The sequence below is a fragment of the Canis lupus genome, chromosome 24 (assembly GCF_048164855.1).
Source record: "Canis lupus baileyi chromosome 24, mCanLup2.hap1, whole genome shotgun sequence".
Lineage (NCBI taxonomy): Eukaryota > Metazoa > Chordata > Mammalia > Carnivora > Canidae > Canis > Canis lupus.
In genome coordinates this window covers 16,991,586-17,010,474 of record NC_132861.1, presented here as the reverse complement: position 1 = coordinate 17,010,474, position 18,889 = coordinate 16,991,586, and the positions used below count along the sequence as shown (strand labels likewise).

Genomic DNA, 18,889 nt, shown 5'->3' with positions numbered 1-18,889 from the left:
TCATGTACTAGTAATCCTATATGTGCTAGTATAGGGTTATGCACAGGGTTCTATGTACAGGCATAACTGAAACAAGTCTTGAAGGATTAATAAGGAATAGCTGTGTAAATTAAAATTATTAGTCAACAATATGAGCAAATGCATGGAAGCCTGAAAGAGCATGCTGAAATCCATATGATACAATGTAGTAAAAGTGTGGGAACCACAATGCAATCAGCAAGAGTCCAGAGAGAGCCCCAGGAATCCAGAGCAAGTCAGCCCCATCTCACAAGAGTCAAGAATGGACCTACACAGAGTGGGCCAGTCCTATGGCCCTGGTGCTGTAGACCCTTACCTCATCAACAAGAATAAATAGGGAGCATCAGGCGCTCGCCCTCTTACTGCCCTCTCACTGCCCTCTCACCATCACAGATGTACTTCCACCATCTGCCTCAAGTACACTGCACTTAGTGCCCATTTTCCTTCCATCCCGATTGATGTTGATCACCATAAGAAACCCTCATCTCCCCATTGCTCATCTCCTGCACTCAAATGCTCTAAGGCTTTGCGCATGCACTATCCTGTTCCTACTCCCGTCCTTCCCCAACTCCAGAAACCCTGTTTCACCCTCTGGAATTTAGGACTTTCATCAGCACAGCATATTTTTTATTTGGCTCACTACTTCGAGCACTTGATGAAAGAGCCAGTCTCCTTCCCTGTAAAATTACTATTTTCCCATTTACAGTTATAATTAATTTGTAAGGAAATAGTTTCAAACTATGTAAAGGTCCTGTTTTCATCAACCCTTCTGTTCATTTGTTTATTTTTGAATGCCTGTATGGACTCCTGATTTCTAATTCTACCTAGTGGGCTTTCATAATCCATTAGTGTCATTTCTTTTGACGTTCATGTTGAATCTGATTTGGCTTCTAGGAGGCCTTTTTAGCTGACTTTTCTGCCTTTTGACCTATCTTCATTATTCTTTGAGCCCTTCCTTGTCTTTTGGCACAAGATCTTCCAGCCTCATCATCCTCTTTCCTTACCCTGGCCCAGAAATTAGCTGCCTCTCCAAGGAGTTCTTGTTCCTTTTAGTGGGGAACAGTACTTAGAAGTGAAGATTCAAATGCCAGACATTCTCATGGCTGTTGATGTGGTGCTACTCTCCCAGACCCAGTCAGAAGACATATAACTAACACACACACACACCTTTGTATGAACATTTATTTCTCTACCTATCCACGTACACCACGGAGCACCATGGGTTCATACAAATTTTAAATTCAATCCACAACAGAATTATATATAATATAATATATATTATTATATTATATATTATAATTATATATATATTATATATAATTTATACCTCCCTTCCATGACATGAGGAACTTGGCTCCCATTGCTCTTTCATCTACTTATTTAATCACTCCCCTTCATGTTTCTACTCTCATACCTCCACCACCACTCTCTCTCCTACACAGATACCTCCCCATTCCACCTGAGCTTGGGAGCTTCAATGTTGAGGGTACTATTCACCCTTTTGGGACCTGACACCCAATACTGATCATGCCTCTTCATAGATGCCCTCTTCACCCAGATGAAGCATTTTATTTAACAAGAACACTTGGGATTAATGGAACCTTACATCTTTTTTTAAATCTTTTTTATTCTTAAAACCACAATATTCTTATAGAGATTTGGTATGGGTATCAGCACTCAAGAGGCCATTTTACTGATAAAATGATTCCCAGGTTATAGGAGATTATAGTCAATAACCACTGCAAATTTTTTTAAGGAAAAATAAGATAGTAGAAATCCATCAAAATATTTCAGTAATTTCATTGAGTGTGAACATTAAACTATTAATAGATATTTTCAAGTTGTGCTTTTAAAATTATCATCTGTAATCTCTTACAAGAGACACAAAGGAAAAAATTGAGGGAGTTTGAAAATAAAGGAAGGAAAAAGCATAAACCAGAACAATTCTGACTAAATGGAAACTGGTATGCAATAAAAATATCGTTTACAATGGCACCAAGAGACATGAAGTATTTATGTAAAAATCTAGCAAAATATGGATGATTTTTATGTTGAGGACTACAAAACACAGATGAAAGAAATCTTTAAAATTAAGTAAATGGGAAATAGTGCTTAAGCATTGGAAGATGCATTGTTGTTAAATGTCCATTCTCCCAAATTGATACTTATATTTCAGTACATTGCTAATCAAAATCCCAGCAAAAATTTTTGTAGAATAGACAAGCTGATTCTACAACTTATATTTAAAGGCAAGAAACTAGAATACAGTTTTAAAAAAAGAGAGAAATTTATATGATGCCACTCAAATGAGGTACCTAAAATAATCAGATTCATAGAATCAGGAAATAGAATGAATGGTGATTACCGGAGTTTGGGGGATTGGGAGATGGGAAGTTGTTTTTTAGTGAGTACAGAGTTTCAGTTGGAAAAGATGAAAAAGTTATGGAGATAGATGGTGGTGATTGCACAACGATATGAATGTACTTAATATCACTGAACTTACACAATTAAAAATGGCTACAATGGCAAGGTTTGTTAAGCATACAGTATCATAACAAAAATCTTTTTAAGAATTAAAATAGCCAAAACAGTTTTGAAGAATACAAAATTAGTAAACTCATACTATGTGATATCAAGCCTTACTGTAAAGTTAGAGTAACCAATACAGTGTAGTAAGGATAGACACATGGGTCAGTAGAACAGAATAGAGAATCCAGAAATACAACCACACATGGTTAATTAATTTTTGACGAAAGTACAAAAGTAATTCAGTGGACATTGGATAAAATTTTCACTATATTGAGCTGAAATAATTAGATATCCATATGCAAAATTATCATCTGTACCTCACACCATACATAAAAGTTAACAAAAATTAGAATTAGACTTAAATGTTTATTCTAAAACTAAAAATTCTAGAAAAAAAATATAGGAGAGAAAATATTTCTTTGGTTTAGGTAAAGCTTCCATATAAAATATCAAAAGCATAACCATAGAAGACAAAATTGATAAACTTCTTGAAAATTAAAAACTTTTGCTCTTTAAAAGACAGTTAAAGAAAAAACCACTGACTGGGTGGAAATATTTGCAAATTACATATCAACAGAGATTTGTATACAGAACATATAAAGAACTCTAAACCATCAAAAATAAGAAAAGAAACAATGAGTAGAAAAAAATTAAACACACATTTTACCAAAGAAGAGATATGGATAGCAAAAAGCACATTGAAAAATGCTTGACATCATTAGTCATTAAGAAAATACAAATTAAAACAACAATATGATATCATCATATACCTATTAGAATGGGAAAAAAATACTGACAATGCTAAGTGCTGACAAAAATACAGTGAACCAGAGCACTCATATATTGCTTATGGGAATGCAAAATGGTACAACTACCTTGGAAAACAGTTTGCAGTTTCTTATTTCTTATAAGAAAAACCATAAACCTACCATACAACCCATCAATCCCATTACTAGGCATTTGTTCAATAGAAATGATAAGCATGGATGAATGCCAAATGCATTATTCTACTGAAAGAAGGCAGTCTGCGAAGGCTGCATACTGTATGATTCCATTTATATGACATTCTGCAAGAGGCAAAACTATTGGAACAGAAAGCAGTGGTCGCCAAGGTGTGGGAGTGTGGGAGTGGGGAGTGACTGCTGGGGGGCATTTTTATTATCTCAAACTGTTCTATATCCTCACTGTGTTGATATTTTGTACTTTGTGAAAAATGTGCAAAAATTTTCACTGAAAACAATAAATTTTATTTTTTTATGTTATGCCTCCACATATGTGACACACACACACACACACACACACAAAAACCTAGACAAATAGATATATTCTTTTGTTTTCAGGCACTGAGGAATGATTGGTTGTTTGCAGAGGTTTGTAATTCATTGTATTAAAACCATAGAATAGTATAGGTAAAGGAGTTTGGGTCACCTCATGTCAATTTCCTCATTTTTCAAAGAGGAGGAAATGACACATGACAAGGAACAACTAGCTTTCGCAACCTGATTATGTAAATGAGCTATTTCAGAGCCTGGAATTACCATTACTTTTTTATTGTTTTTTCCCCCTAATATAGCAAAATAGAGTCCAGAAAAACTCCTGGCATTTTTTTCATTGAACCCAGAAATTCAGCAGCACATTTTCAGATTTGAATATGTAATCTTGAAACTTCACTTTGGTTAATTCTAGGGCAAAAATTCCTGATAGAATTGTTTCCTAAAAATTGGTTTATTATGCATAATTAAAGCCAACATTAGCAATATTATATATGCTAATGTTGGCTTAATTTTGTAAACTGTGCCTTACAATTCATGGTTAGATTTTGTGAGAAATTGTAGAATAGTAGTTGTCAACTTTTTAGATTTTGAACCCATTCTTCAAACTAAGCTCTACACTGAGTCATGTGTAAGAGAGACTCAGGAGAGCTGCTCTGCCTGTGGTGGGGATTGACCCAAACTCAGCAGCATTGAGAGACTTCCATTAAGCACAGTTGCAATATCCACTGCTCCCACACCTAAGTTTGAGAAGAGGACCATAATGGTGGTTCACAGACAGATAACCAGCAGAGTAATTCAAGATTGAATCTGGTTCTTGTTAATGGGGCTTATCAACCAGTGGAGTTCTTGAAGAGAGAAATCTATGGCATTCAGTTCGGAGTACCATATCTCTGTCCCAGAAATCACCTATCACCCTATAAAATGGCCCTTAATGTTTTTGTTTCATTTTCCTGAACATTCTGCTCTCCCCTTTTTAAATCTACCTCTATCTTGGAGGGGAGAGAGCAAAGATCAGAACTTAAGTTTGTTATATTTAGGTGCTCCCAAGATATTCAAAAGGGAGAGAGAGATAGACAGTTGTATATATGGGTCTGGAGATCAAAAGAAAGAATGTAAACTGCAAATAAAAACACGTGAGAATTTCCACACTGAGATGGTGATTGAAGCTGAGGGCGTGGCCAGGGAGGGATCATAGAAAAGTGCCTGACTGAGCTTGTGAAGGCCAGCAGTCAGAGGCTGGGTAGAGGGGATGAATATGTGTGGATGCCAAGGAGAAAAGCTAGGAGACCGTGGTATCCCAGAAACCAGGTGAGGATAGTGTTCCAACAAGAAAGAGATCCAGTGCTGAATTCTGAGAAAACAAAGGGAATGAAGTTTAAAAATGTCTACCAGATTTAACAGCTCTGATAGCACCAATAATCACCAGAATTAAGTCTTCTATCCTTTGTGATCATTCTTAATGACTGAAAATTCCTTGAGAACAGACACATTGAATAGAGATTCACTTCCTGCAATATTGCTTTTCACTTAAGAAATGGCCAATAAACAGTTGCTATATTGTAAACTTACCAGATACACTTGAAAGCTTTAAGGTATGGTAGCGGGTGGTGGTGAAAGAATGTCATGTACCCCGTGTATGGTTAAAACTCATAGAACTATACACCTCAAAATGGTCTGTTTTATTGCATCTTAATTTTTTTAAATGTTTTTAAATAGTAATGGTAAGAACCTTTTTCTTAGGTCATGGTGGGCTCTTGGGTGTTTATTATACATTGACTCTTTAAATCTAATATGTATTTCTTAAATAGTCCTTTGTATTACACAAGAGTTAATGAAATACTGACAATTGAATAAAAACAACTAAAGTTTTAAATAGAGTAGTATTTAAGAGAAATATAGAAAAGTGCCAATAGAAAATTTGTGAAAATGCATCTGTAATCCCAGTTGACACTAAAAGAAGGGGAAAAGAAAGCAATAATAAAATCTCTATTGTCTCCTCTTTTTAACAGACAGGAATGGGTCATTTGCGTGTTACAAAAGATGGTCTTCGCCTAGAAGGAGAATCAGAATTTTTATTCCCGTTGTATGCCAAGGAAATACACTCCAGAGTGGTAAGAAAATGATGAAACATTTAAATATTTTGTGTTTTCTGAAAAATAATCATTAAGCACAGAAATTCAACGTATCTCAGAAGAGGTTCTTAGAATGTATACATATACACACATTGCTGTTACACTCTTTATAAAAAGCTTGGCTAGAAGGTTGTAAAACACATTTCTGATATTACATTCTAAAAAGGTTCCTTTTTCATGTGCTTCAGATCTGAATTTTGTGGCTTCAGTAATTTAGACCATAATAAAAAAGGTTTGTTAATTAAAACCTTTATCAAAAATAATCTAAACTTCTTTCCATTAGTGCAGGTAATTTAAATACACTTTCTCGAGGCATTTAAAATTATCTGAGAGGCTTAGAAAGAAATTAGTTTCATAGTAGTAGGTTCTGTACTAATTATGCTAATTATAGATTATGGTCCTAATAATAGATTAAACATTCCCATTAAATGTGACTTTATAAATAAATCTACTTCGGGATCCCTGGGTGGCGCAGCGGTTTAGCGCCTGCCTTTGGCCCAGGGCGCGATCCTGGAGACCCGGGATCGAATCCCACATCAGGCTCCCGGTGCATGGAGCCTGCTTCTCCCTCTGCCTGTGTCTCTGCCTCTCTCTCTCTCTGTGTGACTATCATGAATAAATGAAAAAAAAATTTAAAAAAAATAAATAAATAAATAAATCTACTTCAATATTACCTTCATTTACCTCCATGGAATTTATAACAGGGAGAGCCACACATAAAATATAGTCAGTTTTTGTAATATGCTCTATTTTTCTTTAAGTGATGCTATGGACTTTGTAGTAAAGATAAACATTTTGCTGAATTATTGATTAGGTGGCATTATTCCAACAAAATGTTGAACTTCATCCAACCATAACTTATCAATTGTATGAGGAGTGCACTCTTCATTTTCCACTCATATTTCTAGATATGAATGTGTATGTCAGTATCTCCTACATGCAGAAGCTTTTCTAGCTACTTTAGGTCAATTGGAAAGGGTATAAAAGTCCAACCACTGAGAACACACATGATCTTAGAGATAAACCACACCCCTACATGGACATCAGGACAATCACCAAGCTCTACTACCAACCATAATGTGATGTGCTGTAAAGCTTACACATAAATATCAACTGCCCAGGAGAGATTATAGAAAGTGCAACACACATAGTAGCTCTTAGACACTACCATATTCCTTCTGATAATGTCTCTGTTGACAGTAGGAGCAGGCAAATGACCTGGAACGTGACAGGTTGATACATGCATGAGCTCAATTCTTCTTCAGATAATATGTTTATATTAATCGTGATGGCATTTCAATGTATTAAATATCCCTGTCTATGGGAACATGGAGAATGAACCCAAGCTTTTATAAGAGGGGAGGTCAGATGTGAGAAAAGAATTTAAATATTAGGACTTAGCCACTGCCTCACCCAGAGTTATGTTGGCTGATCCCCTATCATATTTTTGAAGAGATAAGACTAGTAGAATAGCCTGGTGACTGAAATCAGATGATTCATTCATAGCAAATTTAATATTCTGGCTTTCATAGTACTTTTAGTTTTACCAGGTTTTTTTCATTTCCAGCATACTTAATAAAACAGCAAAATTATATAAATTCTTTTAGATAATCATGTATTAAGTCTTACAATGATGCATTGAGGAAATATGTGAAGTGATACATAAAATTATGGGATGATATTATGTGATCACAAAGAATAGAGAGTATCTGGTAACTAACATGGCTTTCTAATAATAGGATTAACTGAACAAAATTACATTTTATATTTTCTGTATGCACTGATGTATTATATTTCCTTTTCAAAGATGAGTCCAGGAAATAATTTTCCATAAAACTACAGAGATGAATTTGCAAAACACAACACATATTCATTTATCTAATCTGCTGAGGTGAGAGAATTTCTTTATTATAAATATAATTCATCATGGTACTCTGTGCTATTACTCTTCACAATTAACACATAACGTCCTGTCAAGAGCATCCCTGGAGCTCATGATTTAAAACCATCCACCCTGCCCATTGACCTAAACACATAGCAGTTGTGTTTGATAAAACAAAAAGGTTGTATTTAGAAACATATAGATACAGTCAAAAATGAAATGAAGATGAAACACACAGTGGTAAAGCTTTACTTGAAATGATTATCTTTGAGGTTCATGGTCCTGGAGAGTGGTAGGGACAGCTTACCATCAAAGCCCACAGACGAACAGAGACCAAATGGCACCTGATGGGACTGCTTGACTCCAGGCAGATCCACTGCATGAGACAGCAATGAAAGGCAGAAAAGAGTTGCACCTACAGCCCAGGCTTGAATATAGCTGTGTATGTGTGGAATGGAACCCATAAAGATGCCAGAGCAAGACCCAAGTGTCACTGAGGACACAAGCCCTGAACCACCATTAGAAAACTGAGAAGCCTGGGGGTCTGAATGAAAACGATGATAAAGTCTTAAGACAGGCTGCATGAGTGCCAAAATTAAAATAGATCCACACAGGGAGCTTGAGACTTGAAACTTGAAACCACATGAGGAAACCTCCATCTAAAATAAGGACACCAAGGGGCACCTGAGTGGCTCAGTGGTTGAGCATCTGCCTTTGGCTCAGATTGTGATCCCAGGGTCCTGGGATCAAGTCCCATATCAGGCTCCCTGCAGGGAGCCCACTTCTCCTTCTCCCTGTATCTCTGCCTCTCTGTGTCTCTCATGAATGGATAAATAAAATCCTTAAAAAATAATAATAAATAAATAAAATAAGGAGGCCAAATGAACTCTACACAAAAAGAGAATCCACTTCCATCAAAGTAAAAATAACCGTTGTGAAAATGACTAGAAGAGCACACTTAAGACTCTCACAGAGATGTACTGTATGTTGGCTAATTGTCTTTAAATTTTAAAAAATCTCACAGAGTTTAAAGCTATTTTTGAGTGGCTTTTATTAAAAGAACAAGAAATTACAAATTCAAAACAGATAAATACAAGACGGAAATAACGGGGAACAGATTTATGTGCTTTTATTGAACAACTGACAAAACTGAGGATGTATATGGAACAGTGGTTTTCTCTGTGGTCTAGAAGTTCACATATTGAAACCTAACTCCCAAGGTGGTATTACTAGGAGATGTGGCTGGCTTTGGGGATATTAGCTCATGAGGACGGCACCCTCATGATGCGATTAGTGCCCTTACCAGAGAGCATGAGAGATCTCCCTCATGCCTTCTGCCATGTGAGCTGGAAGGAACCTTCTGTGAACCAGAAAGTCTCACAGGACAGCAAATCTGCCAGCACCATGATCTTAGACTTCCCAGCCTCCAGAACTGTGAGAAAAGCTTCATTGTTTATAAGCCACCCAGCCTTTGGTAGTTTGTGATAACACCGAAATGGAATAGGACAGTTTTCAAACACTGCACCATGGCAGTCAGGATAGTTCTCTCTGAGAGAGGAAACAAATGAGGTGAGCCCTAGGACTACCCCAGTTTACTGCCTGGAGAGACTCTCTAAGGCCACAGTGAGGGAGAGGACCAAAGCAGAGGCAGGTCTTCTCTCCAAGTTGAGAAGATTCAGTTAGGAGTCCAAGGAAAAGCAGCCAACCTGAGGTTCACAGGGTAGAGTACCATGGAGGAGGAGACCACCACACACTGAGAAAGCCCAGAGATTGCATGGGGTGTGCCCCTCTTGACCCCGGGGCACTGTTAACTCTTATTATTGTGCTAGTTATTTTTGAACAGTGCAAAAACCAGTATTAAGGTCATATCATTGGATAAAACATGAGATGCCAATAGATCTGTCTGCTTCCACAAAGCAATTTGGAGAATTTCAGACCTGCCAGAGTTCCAGAGCCCTCCTGAAACTTCTTTCCTTCTGAAATTTCACGTTATTCCCTACAACTTTGGAAGATATTTGGTTCCCTCTGAATGGATCATAAACCTACCTGAATCTCACCACCCAATTCTTGCGTTCTTTTTGAAGAAAATTGTTTATATAAAAGCAAAAGATGATCTGTAATACAAAACCCCCCTCCAGAGCTATGATACCACAAAAGGCACCAATGTGCCCATGAAGCCATTTTATCTTTCAACAAAAAATTCAAAGAACATAAGCATCTGACAAATTTTAGAAAGCCCTTTTGAAATTTTGAAAACACTTCACATTTGGAAAATAAGTAACATGGTATTTATCATAGAAAAACTAACCATTCTCTGATTTACCTCCTAAATATATATCATGTCCTTGACATAAATAATAAGAAGTGAAATTTTAGTTCCTTGGAATAGAAAAAACAATGATTAAAAGTTGATTATTTTAGATCTTCACTTTGAGAACTAATGTGGTATGTTGTGGCTAGTGCACATAAGCAGCAGAAACCCAAAAGAAAAAAAAAGAAACCCAAAAGAGTATTATAATTTATTTTTTTAAATGTTAGGACATCTACAGCAACAAGGAAATGAATTTTGCCACCAACCACATGAGCTTAGAAGATCTTGAGCTTGGAATGAAACCTCAGCTCTGCCATCCCCTTGAGACCCTGAACTTAGAACCAGGGTTGACTCTTCCTGGACTCCTGACCCACAAAAAATTATGACATAATAAATATGTATTGTTTTAAACTTTGGGGGGAAAGTACATTCATTTACTGTTTCATGTAATATAATCCAGGATTTTAAAATACTGTATAGGGTCACAGGATCTGTGACTATGGAGAAATTATCTCATATAAATCCTAAGTTTATGAATGAATATAAAGATACAGTCATTTTAAATAGTATGTATTTGTCAAATTTTATAAATGCCTTCCTAGGACTCATCTCTGCTTCTGCAGTCAACTCAGAATGTGACGGTCAATGCACGCAACTCTGAAGGAGAGGTCACAGGCAGATTAAAAGTGGGTGAGTCTGATTTCACAGTGCTTGGCATGTAATTGTTCCATGGGGAGCTGTGCTGGATGGATACATTTTTTTCTCTTCTAAAAAATTCAGAGTTATTTATGGACAGTTAAATTATGAGTTTTCTAAATATCATACTATGTTGACCACAGAGAATAGTTGGCATCACAGGGAGACAGTCTGAAGTATTCTAATTAAAATTATTTTGATTCTAAGAAATAGAGGACCATTCAAGGTAGTTAAAGAAACAATGATTATTACAGAATGCAAAAGAATCTGATCTGAGACCAAAGGAACCAAAGTAGTTTTTTTTTTAATGTGTTAACTAATGTTATTATGGTAATCATTTCACAATATATACAAATATCAAATTATCAAATTGTATGCCTTAAACTTACAGAATGTTTCTGTCAATTACCTCCAATAAAGCTAGGGAAATCCTCAATATATATTAAATAAAATATCCTTACCCAGAAACATACATAAAACAAAAACGAAGTTATGTATTGATCAGTTGGTGAAAATGTGAAAAGAGACTCACAGGCACCTAAACCTTTATTTCCCCTAGAAGCCTGGGGAGGCGCCTGGGTGTCTTATTCGTTTAAACACCTGACTCTTTATTTTGGTAATGTTGTGATCTCAGGGTCATGGGAATGAGCCCAAGTCAGGATCCATGCTCAATGAGGAGTCTGCTTGTCCTTCTCCCTACCACACTTGCATTTCTCTCTCTCTCTCTCTCTCTCTCTCAAATAAATAAATAAATAAATAAATAAATAAATAAATAAATAAATAAAATCTTAAAAAAAAAAAAAGAACCAGGGCTAAGAGCCAAAAGATTCTCTCTCTCTCTCTCTGTCTCTCTCTCTCTCTCCCAACCTCCTCCTTCTCCCTTCCTTTCTTCTCTCCCACATAACCCTCCTTTCCAATGTATCTTTGCCCATTGTTTTCACTTAGCTGCATCAGTTCTAACTCTGTAGGCCCTACAGGACCTCTCTGGTTCTTCACCTGATTGGCTGTAGTTCTCAACACCAACCACCTTAGTTTTCAATTGCACAAATTCTAAATTCACAACAAACTACTCTTATTGGTTCACCTAATATGTTTAACCAGCTGCCCTTGGGTCAGCATTTCACACCCATCCAACCAGCTAAAACCAAAGAATAATCTCACCAAGGAGTGAGATCCCATGGAATCTCACGTGGTGATATGATAACAAGGATTAGAGAGAAAGACCATAGATGGAAAAAATGACAAAAGAGGAAACCACCCAGTGAATGGAATACGTACCCATTCTCTATACTATCAGCAGTCTATAGATGTGCCAAGTCCAAAAAATTGTGTGGCCCTTTGGATTATGGGAAGACAGGTGAATTGTGTCCTGCCAACACAAACTAGTAACTTTCAGTGTCTCTTTTCTAATGGCTGTTTTTACAAAACAGAATAATGTTACATTGGAACCTACTGCCATATAATTAACCTAATGGTACCTTTTTATCATACTAATACAAGAGTTCCATATTATATGTTCTTCTTTAATCTTTATAACTTATTCCTAATAATGAATATATCTCTTGCTTAAAAGTTTGTTTGATCACTAAGTTCAGTGAAATTCTCAGTGGGTGTAGAGATAAATCTGAGTTTATCCAGCATACATGGTCTTGAAACTTATCTAAATCAAATCGTATTTTCTTAATGAATTATGTAGTATCATGATTTATCTTTCACCTTTATTTCATAAAATTCTTTGACTGTAGCTTTTAAGTGTTTGAGGGATTTTTGCTCATCTTTTGTCATGTGTTCAACATTTATCGGATGCCTATGTGCTACTTTCTATATGCTCTTAAGTACATAATAACATATAAGTAATATACATGTATCTCTTAGGAACTCCAAAATTAAAAGATTCCTTTTACACTCCTATAAAATTGATTTAATACAAATACTTCCTCATTAATTTTTTGTTGAATGTGGATTTTCATTTATCATACAAGAGAGTTAGACATAATGTAAACCTGTCTCTAATTGCATGAATGAAAAAAACTGAAGCTGTGGAAAGCTCATTTGCTTAAGAAAACATCACTATGTAGCAGAAAAAGCCAAACCAGGAGGTAGTACAAATTAACAGTTATCAGGGATTAGTAGTTAACAGGAATGAGTAGTTAGCAGGAAAAGCAAACCTCAGGACTTATTTCCATCAGTCAGGAGTGTAACACTCCCTCTCTCCAACCAGATATCCCTAAATTATTGCACACCAGTAACTGCCCTGGTTCCTGCAAGTATGGTTACCATTTTTGTGACCAAGAAATGTACTTAAAAGAAAAAAAAAAAAAAACAGAAAAAAATTTCCCATTAGAATTACTTTAGTTTAAATTAACCTTAAATCATGAGTTTTAACCATGGTGTTTCATGCTTGAGATTGTGTTAAAAAGAGTGAATTCCTAATAAACTTTCACTGGAAAACCTCTTTTATATTAAGAACCCTGAATCAGGGAATACCACTCAGCTCACCAAGGTTATTTTCAAGTAAATGACTTCCCATAATCACAGTCATTCCAGCCTCATCTTTTCTGAAAGAAGCTAAATTTAGCCAACCTGGATATTAAAATGTAATTTCTGTGAACTAAGCAAATTAATCCCACTTAATTAAATGAACAATTGTTTATTACAAAACTACTGAAAAAAATGGCAACCAATACAGTCAAAACCAAAAGTTTAAAACCTAAAAGAAATCAAACATTGACAAGTAATCAATAATAGCTAGCATTTCAAATCCTTGAACTGAAAGATACCAATTCATAGCAACAGTAATGGAATCTTACTAATTCTAAGTGCAGCTCTGGTTAGCACAGTTAATTTTCTTTCAATTTCAAATAATAGAAATGAATTTTGTTTAGCTTAAAAATAAGACACGCCCAGAAGTAAGCAAGCAGCAACTCAGATGGGCTGGCCAGTTTTGGCAGTTGAGTTTAACGAGAACTTAGCCAGTGGATCCTGTGGAGCACCAGCTTTCCAGCAACTGGCCTGGAATACAGAATGTGATCCAGCCAGACCACTGGCCTCTACCTTGAGGGATTTCTATAGCATCGTAGTCGCTACCAATCCAAGTGGACCTATTCAAACTACAACCAAATAAACCCAGTGGAGAAGCTGGGGATGTTTATGGCACTGTTTGGTCACTGCCACGCAGACATACAAGTCATTTTCCTGGGTGCTGAAAGAGACCCTCTGCTACAATCACACATGTCTTTGATCCAGGTCTTCGAATAGCAAAGCTGAGAAATAAGAATCTCATCAATCCATCAAGTTTGTTAGGGTTCTTAGAACTTCTGCATTGCCATGATATGCTTCTGCAAAAGACTTTATATACTCATAGTGTGCCTAATATAAGGCATATAAGGTAAAACAGAAGAATAAAGTGAATGTAGTATTACAGAATTCCATGCATGCTCAATTACGAGATAGCAGTGTACCTGCAGCCAAAGATATCTTTCCATGTGATGATTTTTAACTCAATGGAAGAAATATTAGAAATGAAGCCAAAAATACCAGCGTTATCCCAGCTGCATATTTCTCTGAAGTCACCAAGATATTGCTGCTTTGAAATCCTTCCTAAGGAAATAGGAGAAACAGGGTAGTGACTCAGGATCTGAGGATGAAGGGCCTTGTAGTGCAGTGTGCCACAGAGAAGAGAAGCCCCCAACATACAGTTGCAACAGGCTGTGAATCTAAGAATGTACTCAGGAGACAAAAGCAGAATAACTGAGAGGTTGACTTTTCAGCTGTTCGCTTGATTAATGATTCCCCAAGTTCAGCAAATGAATTGCTAAAGCACAAAGCATGCTCTGAGAAGAGGTTTGAAATGAGGGTGATGTTTAGAGATGCTGTCTTCAGATTGATGGGAATTCATGGGCTTTTGCTCTTTAACTTTGATCCTTTTGTACAAAGGTTTCTGAAACCCCTTCAAAGGGCAAAAACCAAGAGTCTTCTGTTAGCTGCACAAGTACATCAACATTGCTCTAACTGAGGGCAACAATTTTGTAATTGACAAAAAGTCTAGGGAAGTCATGATAGTGATAATCAGTGCTATCCAAGATAGCAGCTCGATATCCTTTCACTGGGATCCCTCCAAGATCTACCCGGTGTAAAACACACAAAGAGAAGATTGTGATGACATCTTCTAGAACTTTGATTTGGCTTTTCTGAGCACCATATCCTCAGATGTTGCAGGAGATTCTGGGGTGAGTCTATAGAGGTCTTGAGAGAAGCAAGAGTGCAAAGGGGTGCCTGAATGGCTCAGTCCATTGAGCATCTGACTCTTGATTTCCACCCAGGTCATGATCTCAGGACTGTGAGATTAAGCCCCATATTGGGCTTCATACTCAGCAAGGAGTCTGTTTGAGATTCTCTCCTTCTTCTCCCTCTGCCATTTGCATATTCTCTCTCTAAAATAAATAAATAAATCCTAAAAAAAAAAAAAGAAGCAAGAGTGCAAGAATATGAAGAATATGATGCTAGATTACACCTCCAGAGCAGACATTCTAGAACTGAGAAAGAGGTAGAGAATGACAAGAGATAAGTGGGAAAGTACCAGTCTTGGGGCAAGAAGGATGCCAAAGGTGAGTGGGTTTACATGTGTCACTCTTTCCTGAAGAACAGTGAGAACTTGCCAAGAGTCTGACTAGTATGTTCACAGAGGGGTGGAAAGCCAAAACTGGTGCCCTCAGAACACTTCTAACCAGCGCTGATCTTGCAAAGCACTATTTTGAGCACACAGTTGGAGTGCAGGAAGCAGTTCCCTGTACCTGCAGTGAGCTCTCCACTTGCTAGCTGGGAGACTGTTCGGAGAGTGACCTTGCATCTTGGACATAAAAATCATGGCATGTCCTCAGGAGAATGTGCAACACCTTGTTATTATAATGCAGATTAGGGCTCCATTATGATCACAACACTTCATTAATGAAGATGATAAAATGGCGTAGTGACCAGCTGGGTCACCTGCAGCATCTTTGACTGTGTCTCCTTCAGAGTCATGTGCTTCTGGCATAGGAAAGTGTGGAAGAACCTTGAGTCTATGTCTATGCCAGAGCCTGAGAGAACTTGCTCATTCCCTAGAACAGGTTGTTGAATATCTGTGGAACAGGGAGCAGGGATCGTGGATGACACCCACAGGAAGCCACTACCTGATGACACTTGGAAGTGATTGTCTTTAACATCACAGGCATGACACTTTGAACAACATAGAGATGCACACAGTTGAACTTAGAAGTAGCAGTATTGGCTTTATGTAATAAAGGAAGCATTTTTAACTTAAAAAAAATTAGGCAGATTCTAATCCAGAAAGATTTCCAGAAAATCTACCTAGATTTTCTTCCAACTGAGGAACAAGCACAGTGCTGCCTCAGGAAACCCAAAAATGAAATATACTGAAATACCACCAGTGGGCCCAGAAACACATGACTTCTACTTCAGGATATTGAATGTTTTCATAAGAGCCCAAGTCTGTAGAGCACACAAGATTAACGACTACAGTGGCTGGAAAGACAGACTAAAAACAGTACGTTAGGAAGAAAATCCAAATGAATTCACTTTCCAGTTAAAAAAAAAAAAAACACAAAGGGGAAGACCTTTATGATGAGGCATTATAACCAGAATACCCAGTCTGAAAAATAGATGTTCCCTCAGACAAAAGGTAACACCACAAGATGCATGTCTGAAAAAGAAGAAATATAGAATGAATTTCTTCCCAAGCAAGTTTTCCATTCTGGGTATAATGTTAAATTTGTATAATTTTTCTGAAAACTAGCAAGTCAAAAAATATTTGCTTATGTTTAAAAGTTTTGAAGTTCTACTACATTTTGAAAATTTTACAGTAAAAAAATAAAAGGGGAACTTCTTTGAAGGAAAACACAATGTTTATTTAGGAGGATGTGCAGATGGGTGAAGGATGCCTGCAACATTACTGTGTCAATGCTGTACAAAAAGATATAGTCAGAGACCAGAGACATGGCAAAATCTAACAAATATATATATACACTCCTGTTGACCCAATAATCCCACTTCTAGGAATCTACCCTGAAGATACAACCCCAACAAAACAAAATATGTGTGTAAAGTTCTTCTCTGTGGCAATATTTCTAATTGCAAAGCATTGGAAACCACTCACACATCCATATGTCTGGGTAAATGGCTGAATGGCCAGTATATCCATGTGGGAGGTACCATGTATCTGTAAAAAAGGATGAGGAAAATATCTAAGAGTTGATATGAAGTAAGTTCTGGGATGTATTTGTAAGCAATATAAAGTACAGAAGAGAATCTACTGTATGCTACCTTTCATGGAAGTAAGAAAAGAATATAAGAAAATATATATGTGTTTGCTCATTTATGCACAAGAAATAAAGGATAAACCTGAAATGTAGAGACTGATTCTTTGCCGGGTATATGTGGGAAGAGGGTGGGGGGGTGAGCCTGAGATGGAAGGGGTGAAGAGGAAGTCACACATCCCATTGAAGCTATCAAGGATTCTGTATGTCAGGAAAACCTTGGTTGTATTTTCACCAGCAAAACCCTCAAGCCAATTTTGCAAACTTAATTGGTCAGAACATAAAACCTTCCTTTATTTCCTTCATTTTTCATTTCCTTCTTTGTACCAAAGCCTTTAATGAAAAAATATTACTTTACCCAGATAGCTCTTATTTTTATCAGCAAGGTAGAATTTTTATCATATTTCTTAAAGAACTCCAATGGAGGATTATTGCTTAGTTCTAATAAGTGTTCAGCTAGGTTAATAAAAACCAGTAGAATATTAATAAAATTTAAAAGCTTAATTAGAAACCCAGTTATTTTAAGAGATGACTATCCCTATGATTATGGGCTTGTCATCACTTGGTATATTAATAGTGTTTTCTAAAGTGAAAACATATTTAATTTTTTTACATATTTAAATTTAACATTCAATGTCTGCTTGTATTTAATAAAACAAAGATAGAATTTTATTCACCTCTGTGCCTTTACTCAAGTATTTCCCTCTACCTGGCATGTCTCATTCTCCTTTCATCAGGGAAACAGAAACTCTTTCTTCAAGGTCAGTTCAGACATGATTTCCCCAGGGTACCATTTCTGAGCCCTAGAATAGACCATAGGTTCCCTGTCAGGGCTCTCATTGGATCCTGCCCATGCTTGTATCACAGCACTTCCCAAATTGTCCTGAAACTAGGTTCATATGCTTTTCTCTTCAGTGGGCTATGAACTCCTCTAAGTTGTGAGCTACATCCCACTTGTTTATCTATCCTCAATTCTTAGCACAGAACCTTGAACATGAAAAACATGCCATAAATTCGTGCTGAATAGTACAGACTCACTTTTTTGCATTTTCATTTTTTAAGTTTATTTTTTTTAGTCATCTGTACACCCAACATGGGACTTGAACTCACAACCCTGAAATCAAGATTTGCATTTTTGCATTTCCTTTGACTTGAGTAAAGGTTCATTTGACTTTGCTACTCATGAAAATTATGCTCCTAAACTCGTTGTCTAGTTCATCACTGTATATGAACCAGTAGTTACAGAAAAAGTATCAGTCATGTAGTTAAACCCCTTTTACCTAATAAAACCTCCTAGAACTGTTATATGAATTTCCAGGAAGCTCAACAGTGAGGTCTTACTGGATAAATTATTCCAGATTTTTTTCTCCCTGTCAATTTTACATACCCATAACTGCATAATCATCATGTAATGCAAAGCAATATTTATACAATAACAGTATAAGATATAGCAGTGGCCCAGAAGAGGTGAAAGGTGACACTGAGTCCCTGAGTGACTGAGACTGGGTGAAAGTACAAAGAGCAGAAATACAGGCAAGTATCTAAAAAATAAAGTCTGGCTTCCTTAAGGGAAAAAAAATTCAGAGAGGAAAAATGAGTTCCACTTTATAACTGACACACATACACACCACACACACACACACACACACACACAGACATATTTAAATGAAGAATCCCTGAAGACTCTTGCAATACCAGTTAATGAAATAACATAAGAATATGTTGTTGACCAT

The 18,889-nt window shown here is 36.6% G+C and overlaps 1 protein-coding gene across 3 annotated transcripts in view; it reads left to right on the top strand.

The window, feature by feature from the left end:
• SGCG (sarcoglycan gamma) overlaps positions 1-18,889 on the top strand; it is a 127,509-nt gene that overhangs the window by 81,589 nt on the left and 27,031 nt on the right. For all 3 annotated transcript variants that reach the window (XM_072795777.1, XM_072795779.1, XM_072795780.1), the window contains 2 exons: positions 5,831-5,932; positions 10,749-10,836. In XM_072795777.1, coding sequence (XP_072651878.1) covers positions 5,831-5,932; positions 10,749-10,836 — 190 coding nt within the window. The remainder of the gene's footprint in view (positions 1-5,830; positions 5,933-10,748; positions 10,837-18,889) is intronic.